Here is a 17,701-nt window from a genome sequence, read left to right on the forward strand (position 1 = left end):
CTCATCCCACCTCCCCTGGCTCCTCCCTCCACTGCGGAGGATGCTGCAGGCAGGTGAAGAACTGGAACATCCTGGGGCTGTCTGGGGGTGTGCAGGACAACCTGTGCTTCCCAAATCCCCCAAATCCCGGGAGGATGCCTCGTCAGGAAGCAGCTTTGTGAGGGAGGCACAGCCATAAAAGCAGAGTGCTGCAGAATATGGGGCCAGGCATAAAAGGATCCATGATAAAGGGCTCTAAAAAAGGGAGCTCGTGTTCCTTCCTGGAGTACTGCAAAGAGTACAGCCAGGGAGAGGCAGCCAGGAGAGACAGCTTCCCAGGAGATGTCTAAAACAATCTTCTCTGAAGGAACCATTTGTGGGGAAAAAAAAAAAAAATAGGACTCACTTCTGATGGCTCAGCAAAACAGCAAACAAACCATGGCAGGAGCAACATGTGGATGCAAAGGGCAACTGCAATGACTGATGGTGGCTTGTGGGAAACTCAGGTCGAGAAGCTTCTATTGAGATATTTTTCTTTGGCTAGAAAAATGTTCAGCTAAGTTATTCTTCACAGAAAATACTGAGGCTTAGTCAAATGCAAAATAAATCCTGAAAAAATAAAGGCTTTGGGTTTTGTTTGCTAAAAGCAAATAATAACTTCTTTTTTTTAGGAAATAAAATTAAAATAAAGGTTATTTATTTTAGGCAGACAAATCTTAAATGCTTCTATTAAAAAAAAGGACATTTTAAAAAATTTGACATAAAAAAATTCAGTGGACAAAACCAAACCCTTCACAAATTGCTGTAAAAAACCCCTGTGGAGGAAACAAAGCAGAATGGCTGTGAGGTGGCAGGGGTGGCACAGCTGCAGTGAGAAGGGACACCCACACACAGGGACAAGGCAGCAAACCCTGCCCAGCTGCTGCACTGGAACCTCCCCAGCACCTCTGAGCTCTGCTCTGCCAGGTGAGGAAAGGAGCCCTGGGATTTCAGAGCCACCTCCAGCCTCACCTGCAGCACCCACAGGGCTCAGGAAAGCTGGCAACCCACGAGAGAGCAGAGGAGTTAAATCAAGAAGCAGAGGAGGAGAGCTGCCATAGCTTTGGTGGGGCAGAGCTGGGTGCCCCAAACTCTCTGGAGGCCCTGCAGCACTCAGAGCAGGGCACCAACCCCCAGTTGTCCCAGTCTTTGGGAATATCTGGCAGCTCAGTGCCCCAGAGACAAGGGCCTGGCCTGCAGTGGCTGTGCCAGTCCTGCCTGAGCCCCTGCCCATGGAAACCCTGTGTCCTGTGAGAGCCTGCCAGAGGGGATGCAGGGGATGCTGCCTGTCCTGCTTGCTTCACAGCTGGTCCAGCCTGGCTTTCCCAGCCAAGCCAAGAACCACTGTGTGCCCAAAGCAACTTCTGGAGACAAATCACTCTGTCTGACTTGGTGATCTCTCCTTCACAGTGCACTGAATGCACCTGTTTTACATGAAAGAGAAGAAGACCTGACCTTTAGACTTCAGTCAAGGCTCACTGAAGACTGGCAGGGATTTTCACAAGCCTACAAGCACAGTGCTGTAATTATTTTCTCCAGGGCACTCAAAGGCCACTGTGAACAAATTGCTCATTTGCTCTGATGCCTCTCTTTTCCAATGTGGATTTCAAGAAGCAGGTATAAAAACCTGGCAGCCTGGTGTGGACTTGACTGCCTTGCTCTTCCTGTTCTGTTTCTTTTGTGATGTTCTCTTCAGCCAGCTCAAAATCCACTTGGGGAGCTCTTGGCTGGCAAGCTTGTCAAGCATATTCTCACAGATCTCAGTCTTCAGTTCTTTCTGAATCTTTTTCCAACTGCAATGGACTTTTTGCTTCTCATTTTGTCACTGTCACTTGTGTCAGGGAAATGTTGAGCTATTTCCCCAGTCTCCCTCAGCAGCCCACACCAGAATTTTCCTTTTTACCTCCCTGTTTTTTCACCTGCTTCACTCATTGCTTTATTATTTCAAAAGGCTCTTAGCTGGGAGTTCCCAAAGTTGGCTTTTCCAAAGGACCTCATCTCTGACCAGAGCCCTCCTTCTGATGCATCCTGCAAAACACCCAGGGAAGTCTTTTCATTCCACTGCACTGTCTGCAAGTGTTGGCTGTGATCATCAGCCACTCTGAATAAGGCTGAATGACCCCAAGAACTGCAGATTGTGTGTCTGGTGGGTTTGTGCCATTTAGAGCAGCCAGGAAGAGCCTCAGAGGGGAGCAGGACAGCAGCAGAGACTGGCCTTGTTCAAACTCTCCTGCCCTCTCCAGGCCATGGCCAACAAGAGCAAGTGATGTCAAGGGAAGGAGACAATTTTATATGGATGCTGGATGACCCCCTCTATGTGTGGGAATGCAGCAGTTGCATTTTAAATCTAAAACCTATTTTATTAGCTGAGCCAGCAAGCAATAAAACAAGAAATCCATCAACAAACCACTGGAAAAGCAACCTACTCTGCCACTTCTCCACCTACAACTGAAGGAGTTTTTAAGTTTCCCGAAATTAAATAAAGAAATGGAAAGTTGCATAATTCCAGCAAGATGAGTCTGGTTCAGCAGCTTCAGCCAGCCACAGGTCAGCAGGTTCACAGGTAACACACGAAATGTCAAAATGCCAAACCACAAGGAATGTCTCTCCCTTCCCAGACAATTACCACAGCCTCTGCAGCATTTGGATGAAAGGGTTTATTGCAGAAATTCTCATCTCTGCCCCTTATCCTGTGCAAGGAGCTGATGGCCAGAGAGCCATTGCGTTTTGCTTCATTGCTCTGATGGGCTATTCACACCCAGCAGCCTTGAAAAGTCTTTAGAAAGCCTAAAGAGCACCTAAAAAATAGCCAAGCTGCCAGAAATCACATCAGCCAGCAGTTGTAGCCTTTGGCTCATCAGTCCCAGGCACCTGCAGCAACTTCTGCAGAACTGTCTTGAAGCCAAACCCCAAACTCCTCGTGTTTTCTCTCCACTTTGCTGGCACAATGGCACCGAAAGTGGAACATCCAGGACAGAAACTGTGGGTTTTTTGTCTTTTAAAATCACAGGAAGTCCTTTGAACTGCGCCAACACAATGGCAAGAAGCGTGAATCAGGCTAAACATACCTCTGCCAGGGCTGAGGGGATAACAAACCTCTTCAGCTGCGTTCTCATGGTTACCAGGAGCTTAGCAAAGCCTTTGATGTGTCATTAGAGCCCCTGTCGTTACCTGCGTGCAGCTGCAGGATGAGCCAGGATCTCAGCCCAGTTTCTGGGACGCAAATGTAATAATCCCTCGGTGTGTGAGTGCTACAAAAACATGACAGCACCCTGCATGGCAGGGCTGGCTTTGTTTATGCCAGGGATACTGCTGGAGTTTTGTCCTGATTTCTTCTCCAGGAGGTTCATTAATAACCACAGTCAGGCCGAGCAGTGTTTACGGTTTAGGCTGTGGGAGAATCTAGGTTAGGTTTAATTGAGGGGTTTCAGCTTGAAAGCCAAATTGCTCCTAGGATCCTCGTGCTGGATCTGGAAGCACTGATTTCACTTTCCATCCTCCCCCAGCCCCTGGAGATTTCAGCCCATGATGGCAGAAATGCAGTGAGATAAGGTGTTCTCTGAAGATTTCTCCCTCCTGGGATAGTTTCCTTAAAAAAAGCCTGTCTGCACAAAGCCAAGCCTGGAAAACAGATCATTTTTGTCTTTGGATCTGCTCTGGCAGGGAAAAGTTGGAACAAATCTCATCTTGTTGCCTGCTTGTGTTTTTATCAGCCAGCCAAGCTCTGCTCTGCTTGGATCCGTCTGTGATGTTTTCTGGGATCAGCCCTGGTGTGGGAACAGACAAAGAGCTGCCAGCCCATACAGCCCAGCAGAGCTGGAGCTGGGCTGTCCTCCATCGTGGGGAGGGGGCTGCAAAGCCTGGAGCCATCACAACCTGCCTGGGGGCTAAAAACCCCCCAGCCAGTAAAGACATCCCAAAAAGTCTTTGCTGAGGGAGAGACACTGCAAAGCTCTGTGATTTCAAAAGGCAGCGTGGGGAGCCCAAAGCCCTGAGTGTGGAGCACCAGGTAGAGGATCTGCTCTGGGATTCCACAGTTCCTCTAGTTCTGCATGTGTCCTGGGCTCAGCTTTCCCTCCTGCTCTGCCTCACCTGAGGGATCACAGAGCCTCCTTCCCAGGACTGCACGTTGTCTTCAGCAGCACAAGCTCTTGAGGCAGAGCCTTTGGGCATGCAGCGAATGTGTCAGCCTGACAGGTAAAGAAAACATCCTCCAAGTGCATAACTTGAGCACATATTGTCTGGGAACCACTCTGACAATAACCACAAAGCCTCAACACGCCATTCTGACAGGCCCTGTTAAGAGCAGAAGAGCTTTTTAAAGCCTGATTCACAAAGCTGAATCCCATCAGCACAGCATTAAACTTTCACTGGTTTTCTGTGCTTCAAGGCTGGGGAGAACCAGAGCATTATCTGTGTGCCCCACGCAATCTGAGACAGAGTGCACCCCGAGATGGCTGGCTACTTTTGCCTCGTCCTTAATAAATCCATGCACAATTCCCAGGTTGTTGCACTCAGGTCTGACACCAGAGTTTAGAGACCATAGCTGGGTTTTTGTGAATTACTTGGACAGTGCAGGAGCTCTGCAAGAAGAGACTGCAGAGGCAGAGCTACATAAGAAAACTGCACTCCCCGTGCTCTCTGAGGCAGCTGGAGGAACAGGGAGGATGCAGAGGGATCAGTAACCCTGGGGAGCAGAGAAATGCAGCTCAGTGCAGAGGTCACAAAGGTTGTTTTGTGGCCCAGGTGCCAAGGCCTGTCAGTGGCCAGGGCTGTGCACTGTGACATTGCACTGATCCATGAGGAGAATGTGCCATGACTGAAGGAAATCTCTGGATGCTCGGCTACAGCTGCTGTGCAGCTCCTGGGAGCTCTGGTCAGTGATAAAGAGGCTCTCTCCAGGAGCTATAAATATTGTCACACAGGTGTAATTTTGCTGGATGCATGTGTCAGACTTGCTGTTCCACCAGAGCAAGTTCATCTATAACTGTAAGCCTTGACTAAGAGAAGTTGGCTTTCCCAGCAGGACAAATAGCAAGAGACGTGGCTCTAATTGCACATCAGCAGAGCTGATCCCTCAAGGATATTGCCTGGCTAAGGGAAAGGAGCAGGACATTCTCAGGAGTCAAACTGCATGGCCAGGTATCAATCTGGACTGAGCCTGCAAGAGATCACCTGGGCAGTGCTGCCAGGCACTGGAAATCTGGTGGAAGCTCAAATTCTCTCCCCAGGGAGGAGGACACCCCTTTGGTATTTGCACTTTGCTGGAATCCAGCTGTGTGAGTTTGGTTTCAAGGTCCTGCTCCTTCCTTTGAGGACACACGTGCCAGTCCCTGGGTGTGGGGAAGACAGCAAAGGCATCACTGGGACAGAAAACAAAAGATTGCCTCCAGCCCCTCCCTGGGAGAGGTTTCAAAGCAGTTAACAAGGGAGGGTGATACCACCATCAGTGTTTGACAGGGGAATTGAGGTGGGAGTGTTTGGAGTGGCAAAGCCAGACAGATTTTGGTGGCTGAGCCTGAGGCTTGGTCCTGGCCCTGCAGTCTGTGCCCTTGCATCTTCCTTTCTGACACCCCACTCACAAAAGACCCTGGTGGTCCTGAGCAGCACCAAGAGGAAGAAAGGGAATCATCAGATGCTCCAGGGCAGACATCCCATCCTGGATGTGTTTAACTGCAATCCCAGAGGAGTCCTGCACGCTGTGGTCATCTGGGCAGCTCTGACCACATGCCCAGCTCCAGGAGGTGCTGCCCAGAGCCTCCCGTGGGCTTCACTCACTGGGTAAAGAAAAGATCTCTGTGCACAAGAGCTTTGTGCAATAAAAGACATGACAAAGGTCTCATATCCAACCCTCAGCCTCTGAGTGGGCTCCTCACCTCTGACAAAGGCTTAGGGAGGTATTTAAGGGGGACAAGAGCACCTGTAAGAGGAGAGCCTTCATTCCCCAATTCTTCAGCAGACTGAAGCTAAACTGAAGGATGGTTTGAGTTTATTTTAAAAAATCCCAAGACTCTCTTTTCTTCCAGAAGCTCATTCCCAAGAGTCTCATGATGCTGCTGCCATCCTGGCACCTGCCCAGCCCTGAATAGAAAAATAAATCCAATACTTTTTTAGTCACACAAAACTTGCTGAAGCTAATGGCTGTTTGCTGAATAAAGAAGTAGTGAAATGATTTAAAAGCTCTGAAATTGAGTCTTTTTTTTTTTCTGCCTTATGCCAGCAGCTCCTGTAATGCTTTACAGTCAGACAATGATACAAAGTGCAGGGAGTGTGAGTTGTCTACTTGCAGGTCAGAGAGCTGGGAGCAGAACAGAGCCCTTAAGTCAAGTTGGGCTTTTCCCTTCATTTACCCCATCTGCCTTAATGTGAGATCACTGGTGTGTGGAGACCTAAACCCCCAGGGCACTGGCAGGATTAGCTCATATTTGAGAACTGCTGCACAAAAGCAAGGCATTGTTTATCAATGTAGGCTGTAAAACTTGCTGACACCGTGTAGATTCACAGCCAGTTTAACTATGAAGAGATGAAATTCTGCCTGGTCCTCAAAAACAGAGGTGAAAGTGCAGCATCTCAGCACACAGAATCCACAATGAAGCCTGTTATTAGTTAGGATTGGCTTGGAGATGAAGACAGAGAAAATAATTTTTTAAAACAAAGATTTACACCTTGCCAAAACCAACTCAATATCTTTCTTGTGCATTTATCAACAGCTTGTTGTTTCATTTACAACCTACGACTCCTGCAACCCTGGCTTCTCCAAATCACAGTTTTTAATTAGCTGTTTGTTGGGTTTTTTCCCTAATGATGTGCATCAACCACATAGATTTGGATTTTTTTTAATTCCACGAAGTGGGAAAAACAACCCCATTGTTGTCACAAGAAAGCTTGGTCTCATTAGATGTGTGAAATGGTTCTGCTCTAACATGCTGAACAAATTTAGATCTCTTCTCAAGTTGCTGGAGAATAACAAATTCTCCCAGCCTAATGTTCCCCTACCAACACTGAATACCTGATTCATATCCCATCACAGGTCAGGAAGAAAATTAAGCCAGGTGGCATATCAACCTCACAAACTATAGATCCCAACACATCTACCTTGGCACATAAAAGCAAAAAAATCAATGTGAATGATGTGGTAAAATCTACCTGTAAAAATGTCCAAGCTGAGGATCAGTGACCATCCACAGATAGGAAACAAGGAGAGCATGGAAAGCAGCAGGGTAGGACTCAAGTCTACTAACAAGAGTTAGTGCAAGCCTGCAGAAACCCTGCTGTGAGGCACCCTGAGGTGCCTGCATGTGCAGAAGGACCTGGGATTCCCTGGGAGGAGAGGCAGACCCACCTCATGGTGTACAGGAGGGTGCCGTTGTCCACCAGGCGCAGCAGCTTGTTGGGGGTGGTCATGTTGTGGGCAACAGATTTCTTCCCGTTGTGGAAGAAAGTGTCAGGAGTCCAGATCTTACTGGCCAGCAGGTTGTTCAGGGGAAGGATTTTCATGGGACCATCAAACTTCAGCCTTTCATCTCTCCAGGATTGTCGGAAAAAGACATCAATGGTGTATTCCTTTGGGGAGAGAGGAGAGAAAAATAAGTTGTATTTTACTCAGCTCAAGAGGCGGCAGCAAACTGGGCTTTGGCACACCTTGGGTGGCACAAAGTGTGGTGCAACAAGCAGAAGGGGTTAACAGCAGTGCAGGGTAGATGGGATTCAGCACATTTTGGATAATGACTTATCTGTGATGTCAAAATGTGCATGTCAGTGTTCCTGAGCACTGCAGGGAAGCTGCAGCTCAGCCTACAGCAGCCAGAGCTGGGGTAGCCCTGCTGCACCTCCACCTCTATGCAGCAGTTTCAGGGGAGAAAGGCCATTATGTGCAGCTACACAGGTATTTTAGAAGGCAAAAATAAAAATCCTGGAGATGGAATCTGGCCAGGGTGCTGGTAATTATATATCTGCTCAAGAAAAAAAAAAAAAGAACTAAACTTGCATGACATTGTCTTAATGTTATTTTGGTCCCCAGGCCAACTTTAGAAAATCACTGAATCAAAGACTTCACAGACTTGCCTTATAAGATCCTGTGACTTTCTTTTGTGTTCTTTTTCTTGTTTTATTTCCCTTTTCTTTTTCTTTTTTTCCTCCCCTTCTTCCTACCAGTGTAGAGACCCATTTCCTAGGCCAAATTCCAGCTGGGGAAGTTAGAAGTCACCTCTTTGAAACCCTGCAGCCAAGCCAGCTCTTCACTCAGTGAATCCAGATTCAGAAACCACTTTTAGAGACAGAGGGGTCTTTGGAAAACCTCTCTGTCCCAACTGTGCTTACTCCCCCTGCTGCTGCAGACTCGTAATCTTTATTTACGCATTCCTGGAGGCTGCAGGACCAACCAAACTTAGCATTGTGAGTGATTTCTTTCCTGCAGCACTTCTCAGCAGCGCTTAAAAACTGCTGTGCATCACTTTCCTATAGGACAGAGAAATTCCTACAGGTTTTGCAGCAGATGGCAGCTGAATGGAGGCATCTCTGTAAATAAATCCATCCCTGCTCCCTGGCCATGGAAACACCCCTGCTCAAATATGAACCTTCTGGATCTTGGCTGGGGAAGGAAAGAGAAATTCTACATTCTCAAGGGCTCTGCCCTGTACAAGGTATTTTACCCCTTCATGGAAATGATCACTAATTCATTATTTCTTGGGATAAGAAAATTTTTCTTCCCAAAGAAATGAGCCCGTGTGCAGTCCTGGGACATTTGGGAGAAGTCCTTATCAGGAGAAGGGCTCTCTCATTCCCTGTTTCTATTTTAAAAGTGCCAGACAAAGAAGCAAAACATTTTTAATGACTTCCAAGGCCCTGCTTATCTTCTTTAATGCTCAGGAATCATTCCTGAAGAAAAGAGAATTCATGTTCAGAATCTTCCCCTCTTTTCTATGCTTCTTTCCATAAAAGCATTATTCCCAACTCACCCCTTCCAAGGAGCACACTTAGTTATGCTCTTCTCTGCCTACAGAAGTGACTGAAAACATCAAGACTGACTCTGTCCTCAGAGTCCATCCACGAAACAAATAAATCCCCTTCAATTTTTGTTTTCTTTTGAATAACTTCCCTGGGACTGAGGCAAAGTTGCAAGAGCTCAGTCCCGAAGACCGGGCGCGCCTCAGGCGTGACCAGGCTCTGCTCTCCAAATCAAAAGAGAGATTGGGAGTCCCTTGGAGCACCTCAGAGGAAAGGTCTCCACGTCCTCCTCCTCCACGCTCCGCAGCTGCTCTCCCTCTCCCCAGGGCAGCGTTACCTGTCTCTCAATTCCACAATTCCAGCTCTGCGAGCACCGGGATGCGCCGGAGCAGCGGCCGTGGGAGCGGAGTGTGGCACCGGGAGGATGCCAGCAGGAAGGAGGGATTCCCCCGCCCCAGAGATGAAAGGAAGCCCCAGAGCAGGCTCTCCCCCTTTCCCGAGGAGATGGGGTTTCTCTCCCTTACTTTTAGCAGCAGAGCTAAAACACATTCGCTATGCATTTGTAAAATACACGGAACGAAAGCACGCGGAGGGGAAATAATTTATTATTCCTTAAGTGTCTTCCTAATTTTATATTCATTTTGTCAAATCACATTGCAGAGAATACCTTCCTCTTTTCAATACCTCATATTTTTTTCTTCACAGTTCATTATACACACTCCCTTAATCAAATATGCTCCACCTTGGAAGTAATTATCAGATACTCCCCAAGGGCTACGATTGCTGAATATATTATGGGTCTCTGCTGTGGTAGGAAAGCAGGAGAGAGAGAAGGAGAACTCAGATGAGGTTCATAATCTTGATTACACTGACATCAACTTAACTTCTTACCCTGGAGGGAGTGGTCTTCCCAAAGCAGCATGGGTTAGAGTGATGGAGTGAGCCACTCCATGGAACACAGAGATTTTATTCTCCTCCAGCTCCTCTGCTTGCCAGCACAGGGTTGCTGTGGGACAGCTGGAGAGATGTCCAGGCCATGCCAGCCCAGGAAATTCAACCCTTGCAGCTCTGGAGGGGCTATGAGAGGCACAGAACACTGCTCCAGCCTGGCCTAGCCAGTCACAACCTGCTCCCTGCCCCAAAATGGGCTCCCTCCATGGCATGGACTGCCCACCACTGGCCTGGGCTATGGCAGCACCAGGGCACTGCAGGGGCTGGGCATGCAGGAGGGGCTCAGTCCTGAATGCACAGCTGTCCTCACGTGGCACCCTGGAACTCTTGGGCAACCACCCACAGCCAAGCCTTCTCTGGGTGCGTGTGGAATACGAGCTGCTGTTGAGAAACCTCACTATTAATTATGCTCCACAGTCCTGTTTTAATTAGAAGACAAACTGTCGTGGGAATACAAGCCTAAATTCAGACCTCAGGCCTTTTCATTAATAATTTTCCCTGAACATGTCAAAATAGCGCAGTCAGTCCATGCTCTTTCTGTTTTTTCTTTTGCCTCCCTTCAGTTCAGGCACTAAGGATGGTTTGATGGTGAATCATTGTCTCTGACACTGCCACCAAACCAGATCAGATTCTGGCATCCTCCCCTCTTCCCAAGGAGCACCTTCATTCCTCCAGTTATCAACTGGTTTCCAAAAGCCCAAGCACACCTGGGAAACAACTCCTGTCCACCCTGGCACTGAGATACCACCAGCTCTTGTCACTTTTGCCCATATTGTCCTGGGAGGAGGGGGGGACACATCCACAGCAGCTGAGGAGAAGCCACCCCTCCCCGTGAGACACCTACCATGTCTGTGTCCGAGACAGGGCCGAAACTCGTCACGTAAATGTCTGTCTTGACTTCAGTTACACTGTCTGGGACAAAAAGAAAAAAAAGAAAAGCAAAAAAGAGCAATTAGAGAGGTGAATTTCCTTGTGCAGGCAAGGCTTTGAGGTTTGTTATATGGTGTTTATTCCTGCTCTGCTGAACCCTCGGCACCGTGCTCTGTGCCCCAAACAACGGCTGATTTTATCACTGGTAATTGGGCACATTCATCTCCAGTGCAGCTCTGCTGCTTCCCACGCTTACTCTGAGGACAAATCTGTCCCACACAATGCGTATTTACAGAGTCTGTGCGGCTGCATGATCCACACCCTGCTACAGATCCACATGTTTTCAACCCAGAGGTAAGCCCTGATGCTTTGAGACTCCTTTTTAATCCGAAATCCCTTTGTGTATCCCAGCCAGATAAACAGCCTAGCGATGTTCCAGCAGTTTTAGGGAACCCTGGGTTTGTTACAGCTCCAGGCTTATCTGTATGTGAAAAGAATCAATATTCTGATTGCCTTTTACTGCCATCGTGCTTGCTGTTCTCCTAAGTGCCTCACTCTCACAAAGCTGCCTCTGCTCACCCGTCACGTGCAGCCCCTGCATCCCGGGCTGAGATTCCCTCACGGATGCTGAGCAGCAGCTTCACTGCCCCTGCAAAGCCACAGGGCCCCACTGCCTGCCCGGCTGCTAAAACCAGGGACAGTTTAAACCACATGCCTTCAGATCACCTGGAGTGCTGAGCACAGCCAGCAGCACGTGCGCACAGAGCTCTCCTTCCTGGCTTCCGTGGATTTTGGCGTGTTTCCTAATTGACACCTCTGCTGCCACCCTGCTTTGCGGGGAAATCAAGGCACAGCGATTTCCCAGATTTACAGACCTATGCTCTGCCCACTGGGTCGTGCTCAAAACATGATGGATGAGCTGCCTTGAGTTCAGCACTCAGTTCCCATAAATCCTCCCCACTTTAGGGATAGATCATGCTGTTGTGTGGCACTAGCTGGCTCGGAGCTGCTCTCCTAATGAAAGAACCAATTTAAAGCTGCAAAGCAAAGTTCATGTTTTATGCACAGGACCCAATTTTGGCCATTGCAGCAGCCTTGCAAGTAGCCTGGACGGCCCATTGTTTAATTTAGTTATGGAAATCCTTCTGTCCCCTGAGAGTCATTTTGCAGTACTATGAAGCTTAGGTTTGTGCTTCAAAGTTTTACATCCCAAAATTAGATAATGCATTCTGGCAGGGTTTTCTCCTTAATGGCTAAAATATACGTATACATGTCTTCAGTTATTATGGCTGAGAAGCTTTTGATGCAGCCCATGGCTGATATTATTGTGCTATATAAGTAACCCTTGATCTCATCTTGATGCGCTAAAAAGAAGGTTAAAGAGAAATATGTATGTGGTACATTTTGTGAAACACCCAGAAATCTAAACAAAATGAGCCCCTTCTGTGAGGCTGAAACACTCAGGGTATTCTCAGCCTCCCTCCAAACAAGTCCCCAGATGAGGCACACAGCAGAGAACATTTAGTGGTGCGCGGCTCCTTCTGCTACCCCATGCAGCGAGAGAAAGCTCATTACATCTTGGAGAAAACACAAAACTCTCCCTGCCCTCCCCTCCTGGGCATCCATTCTGCAGCTCTGCATGGCAGATCAGGAGCTGTGGGCACCCATGGCCAGGGAAGGCAGCCCCTGGGAGGTGCAGGATGAGCTGTGCCCTGCTCAGAGGGACGGGGGCTCACGGAAGGGTCTGTGCTTCCAATGTGCCCTGCAGGGTCCAAGCACAGGGGGAGGGATTCAGGAAGCCAGCAGAAGACAAAAAGGCAGAATTCATTCTGGACACCTTTTGATATGATCCTGCAATCCTTAAATGAGCTTTTATGTCCTCATCATGCTGTAACCTGGCTGACACAGAGCTCCAGAGACCCCTTCCTGACCCCTCAATCTACTGGTAAATCCAATCAAAGATAATGGCATTAGGAAACTTCAATAATCTATTAATAACTTATTAATATTAATAACTAATTACAATCCGTGTCTGAAAAGAATCCCCCATTTCCAGACTGCAGATTTACCCCTGGCAAGGCCATGCAGCACCCAGAGAAGGGACAAGCTGGGGCTTCACCACTGGCTCAGTGATGTCCCTCAGCCCTGAGAAAAATGAGCTTCTTGCACCTCTCATGGCAAAAGCAGACTGAACCCTCCCTGTTAATATGTGCTCCTAAGGGCAGGATTTGGCTGGGATCCGGAGGGATTTCTGAAATTAAATCATTGCTACGCAGGCAGGGATTTCAGCAGAGCTGGGAAATCCAGAGATAAGTAAAACACCAGCAGAACAGAGCAAGCTCCAGCCTCAGAGATTCACTTCCCTTGTGATCCCACAGCCCAGGAGCACCTGCACTACTCCCAGCTCTGTGACTGTGAGACCTCCACCTGCAGAGAAACCAGCAGCTGCCTCAGCAGCCTCCCCTCTCCTCACCCTCACACTGATCCACGCAGAGCCTGAATGAGATGAAACTGCATCTGCTTTTTCAGCAAGAGAAAACTGAGAGAAAAACATCTCCTGCCTCTGCTTAGAGACATGGCAGGGAAATTCTTATTTTCTGTTCAAGCCATGGATGTGCTCACACTGTAGCTTGGCTGTCTTGCACAGTTCTCACCAAAGATTTAACAATTAAGGACATTATAGGGGAGTAGACACTTTCCCTAGAACTGCTGCAGAACACAAAATGGCATTTTTCATTTCCTAGCAGCATCCTTCCCTGTAATTCAATTTTTTAACAGGCATGAGTCGAGCCTTCAAGGCTGCTGGGGTGGCAGGTGGATGCTGCCAGTCCTGTTTATAACCAGGGAAACAAAAATGCAAGGGCTGGGTTCAGGTAGGAAGCTGGAGCCAGAAGCAGAGCCCAGGTCTGGCTGCCCTAAGGACTGGCACAACACTGCCCAACAGAGCCCTGGTGGGCTGCCCAAGCCCTTTCCAGCCACCCTGCTGTGCTGCTGCCCCAGGAAGGCAAAAAAAAGACCCCAGAGCAAACATGAAACTGGAAGAGCAAGAGATTTCAGGTTCAGTATTTGAACTGAATTTAGAGATCCAAGTGGCATGCCATGTTCCCAAGTCATTTGTTTGAGGGTGACTCCCTTGTCTGGGGGCTTTGCCCATTTATAGGCTCGGTTTATTCCCGAGCTTCAGCACAACCATGTTGCTAGGAACAATTTGGAGCAAGTGTGAGAGCAGAACAAGGTGCTGCCGGTCAGCAGGGCTGCCCCTTCCCCCTGGGTACAGAGCCTGCTCCTGCCTTGCTCCCAGCTGCAGGCATCCCCCACAGCTGGGCAGATCTGCAATGCAAATGGCAAACCAACACCCTTCCCACGGTGTTACCATGGCACTTACTACACCTGCCTGCTTTTTGAGAGCTACCCCTCTCCTCCAGGAGCCTGCTCCCCCAGATCTGGCTGCTTGTGTCCCCCTCAATCCCCTCCCAGCCCCGAGGGGAGGGACAGCTCCAGCCCCCGCAGCCGCACACCCGCGGGTCTGTCACTTCCCCGGGTGTGCACAAGGTGCAAAGCAGCAGCAGCAGCAGCTGTCGCTGAGCTGCTTCAGGCTTTCCATTTCCCCCGTGCCCCATGCCAGCCCTCCCCATCTCCCTGCCCCAAGGCAGACATCCCCCTTCTCCCGCAATTCCCTTTAAGTGCTCGTGACTCCCCGGCCCGGGAGGAGATAGCTATTATTTACAAAATGATGGAGTGCTATTTTTACTCGCTTCTTGGAAGCACGGGGAGCAGCGGCGGGGCTGGAACACAAATTACACCGCCTCGCTGCCTCTGCCCTCCCCGGCTGCAGAGCCGGGAGTGATCCCGGGAGTGGGGCACGGGGGGCTGAGCGGGCTCGTGTTAAACCTCCCCCTGCACTCATCCAGTGCTGTTTATTCAAGAATCGTCTCTGATACCCCGGCTCGGCCGGCTGTGTGTCAGCTGCGGAGGTTTGGGGCCGCGCTGAGAGCGGTTGGGCAGGCGGGGGTTCCCGGAGGCTGTGCGGGCACCGGGATGCTGTGCCTGCACCGGGATGCTGTGCCTGCACCAGTGTGTTGTGCCTGCACCGGGATGCTGTGCCCGCCCTGGGATGCTGTGCTTGTACCGGGATACTGTGCCTGCACCGGGATGCTGTGCCTGCCCCGGGATGCTGTGCCCACAGCCGGGATGCTGTGCTTGCACAGGGATGCTGTGCTTGCACAGGGATGCTGTGCCTGCCCCGGGATGCTGTGCCCACACCGGGATGCTGTGACCACAGCCAGGGTGCTGTGCCTGCCCCAGGATGCTGTGTTTGCACAGGGATGCTGTGCCCGCACCGGGATGCTGTGCCCGCACCGGGATGCTGTGCCCGCACCGGGATGCTGTGCCTGCACCGGGATGCTGTGCCCGCCCCGGGATGCTGTGCCTGCCCCGGGATGCTGTGCCTGCCCCGGGATGCTGTGCCTGCCCCGGGATGCTGTGCCTGCCCCGGGATGCTGTGCCCGCCCCGGGATGCTGTGCCTGCACCGGGATGCTGTGCCCGCCCCGGGATGCTGTGCCCGCACCGGGATGCTGTGCCCGCACCGTGCCGCTGTGCCTGCAGCCGTGCAGCCGGGCGCTGGGGGCTCCCGAGTGATGCGTGCTGTGGAAAGCAGGGGCGAAGCCGCAGCGGCTCCGTGCAGGGGATTCCTGGATGCTGCGCTGACGTCAGGGAGGCTGCACAGCCCCGGCGCGGAGGATCGGGATGAGCCGGGGGATGGGGAGCTCCTCCAGGCAGCTCCGGGGCTGTGCGGGGACCCAAGGGAGCTGGGAGGCGACAAACCCGTCTGCATTGGTGTTTCTGTGAGGGGCGGTGTGGCTGAGAATAGAAGGGTTCAGGATTTTCTGCAGCCAGGGGTACAAACCATCCATCCACTCCAAGTCAGCCCCTGCAGGGAGATGTTTCTGCTCTGGGCTCCAACATCCCATGTCCAGCTGTGGTCACAACCTAAGAAGGGCAGTAACAAGCTGATAGTGCCCCTTAACTCTCTCCTAGAGAATGCCATTTATCCTCAGCTCAAGAATTTCTGAGGTCCCCTTATTCAGTGTCCCCTTATTCCATGTCCCCTGAAAACCACACAAAACCCTTGGGGAAGGATTCCCGCCAGCCTGTGCTGAGAGCAGTGGCCCCATGAAGAGAGGGGAAGCAGCCTTGCTCTCTTCCACATCACACAACCCAAAGTGTCACCAGGGTGACACCCAAAACCACCAGGGTGGTGTTTTCCATCTAACTCAGCAACCCTGAGAGGGGAAACACAAGAAGTCACCTGGTACTACCCACTTCCACCTCATAGCTTCCTCCAGCTCCTTGCCATTGTAATTAACAAGCAGCAAAAGGTAATTTTTGCAGCTGCACACAGAAGCTCTTTGTGTGTTTCATTCTTCGCCTTCTCAGCCTCCCACTGGGGGAATTTAATTTTCCTTCCACTTTTAGCCTCTGGAACAAAAGAGGTTTCCATGACCTTCGCTACAAGCTCCACGAGCCCACCTGAGCTGTGCTGAACCACAGCCCTGGGCAGCCCTTACCTTCAGAAGTGTCACTACAGCCCCAGCCAGAAACTCCACCCTTGGGGCTCCCCTCTTGCTCTGACAACTTCAGCCCCATCACACCAGGGCTGCCTTTCCCAGCCCCCACCTCTGGTTTTTCAGGTGGTTTTTAGCCTCTGGTGCTGCCTTGTTTTGGGAAGTGGGAGCTGAATGGTGTCTCCCTGCAGGACGAGAGGCTTTGAAGAAGGGGGGACATCTCTGGCTGGTGTGGCACGTGGCACCTTCTCTGTGACCTGGCACTTGGGAATGCCAGGCCAATGCTGGGAGAGGACAGGGAGGCACAAGCAGAGAGATAGGTGACCAAGAGGAGAGGGTGACTGACCTCTCTCCACCACCTAGAGCTGCAGAAATGGAGACATCTACATCACCAAGCACACACCAGGACGCCCTGACATGGTCTGCACTGCTGCTTTCCTGCTGTGGGGCAGTGAGACTCTCCCACACACATCAGAGTTGCTTTTCCTGCATTTTTTTTTCCAAGGGAGCTCAGAAATAGCAGCAGAGAAGGAAATATTGCAGTGAGCATCACTGCAGTGCTATTGATGCCTCCTGGGCTTGTCCAGCCCAGCCAGGGGATAAAGCTGACTCCAAGGACATTGACAGAGCTCCTGCCACACAAAAGGCCACACAGCAGTGTGAGCTGCAGCTAATGTCACGACCACAAACATCCCCACTGCACCTGGAGTGCTGCCACACCAGATATCCTGGGAGCAGAGGCTGCGGAACAGAGGGGGCAAAAAGTCATGAGAATCTCCTGGAATTCTCTGCAGCCTCTGGGAAAGGGTGAGCAGAGCTGGAGAGCAGAGCACAAACTCTTCTCTCTCTCTCCTCAGCTGGGTATGACTTGAGGAATCTCAGACAACACAGACAGAGGTCATGAACAACCTCTTCAAACTCCCAGTCCCAAAGTAAAACTACATTTTTTTTTTCAGACACTGCTTGGCTACTGCAGCACCCCAGCAACCTTGAATATGAAATTACTTGCTCAGAAGTGAAAGCCAAGTCTCCTCTCACAGACATTCACCCCTGTCTGGCAGCTCAGCCCAGGCACCTTTCCCAAAAGTGGACAGCAGTGTGTACATGTTCTTCTTCTGAGAAGAAGCAGCAAGAACATACACAGAATGTCTCGCTCCTGCCAGTGCCAAGTGGCAGCAGCAGGGCCAGGAGTGTCACCAGGGGGCTGGCAGGTGGCCCAGCCCTTCAGAGGCCAGACAGAGCTAACAGCAACATTTAATTCCCTGAGCTACCTGAAACAGCCACATCTCCAGGAAAGCTCACTTGGGCAGAAGCATCAGGGCACAGCCGAGACCCCGCTGGCCCCACAGGC

General features: G+C 50.5%; 1 protein-coding gene and 1 long non-coding RNA gene across 5 annotated transcripts in view; one reads left to right on the forward strand and one right to left on the reverse strand.

Annotated features, from left to right (window-relative positions):
- LOC135304578 (gamma-aminobutyric acid receptor subunit alpha-3-like) overlaps positions 1–17,701 on the reverse strand; it is a 112,230-nt gene that overhangs the window by 23,752 nt on the left and 70,777 nt on the right. For both annotated transcript variants that reach the window (XM_064427143.1, XM_064427145.1), the window contains 2 exons: positions 10,760–10,827; positions 7,361–7,581 (listed from right to left, as the gene is read on the reverse strand). In XM_064427143.1, the coding sequence (XP_064283213.1) occupies positions 7,361–7,581; positions 10,760–10,827 (289 nt within the window). The remainder of the gene's footprint in view (positions 1–7,360; positions 7,582–10,759; positions 10,828–17,701) is intronic.
- On the forward strand, positions 4,776–6,038 carry LOC135304581 (uncharacterized). Of its 3 annotated transcripts, none has more exons than XR_010365907.1 (3): positions 4,776–4,894; positions 5,045–5,160; positions 5,250–6,038. It is a non-coding gene; the product is annotated as an uncharacterized LOC135304581 (long non-coding RNA). The 3 variants fall into 3 exon arrangements; XR_010365906.1 differs by having other exon boundaries at positions 4,798–4,894; positions 5,042–5,160; positions 5,232–6,038; XR_010365905.1 differs by having other exon boundaries at positions 4,798–4,894; positions 5,042–5,160.

This window comes from Passer domesticus, chromosome 7 (assembly GCF_036417665.1).
Source record: "Passer domesticus isolate bPasDom1 chromosome 7, bPasDom1.hap1, whole genome shotgun sequence".
Classification (NCBI taxonomy): domain Eukaryota; kingdom Metazoa; phylum Chordata; class Aves; order Passeriformes; family Passeridae; genus Passer; species Passer domesticus.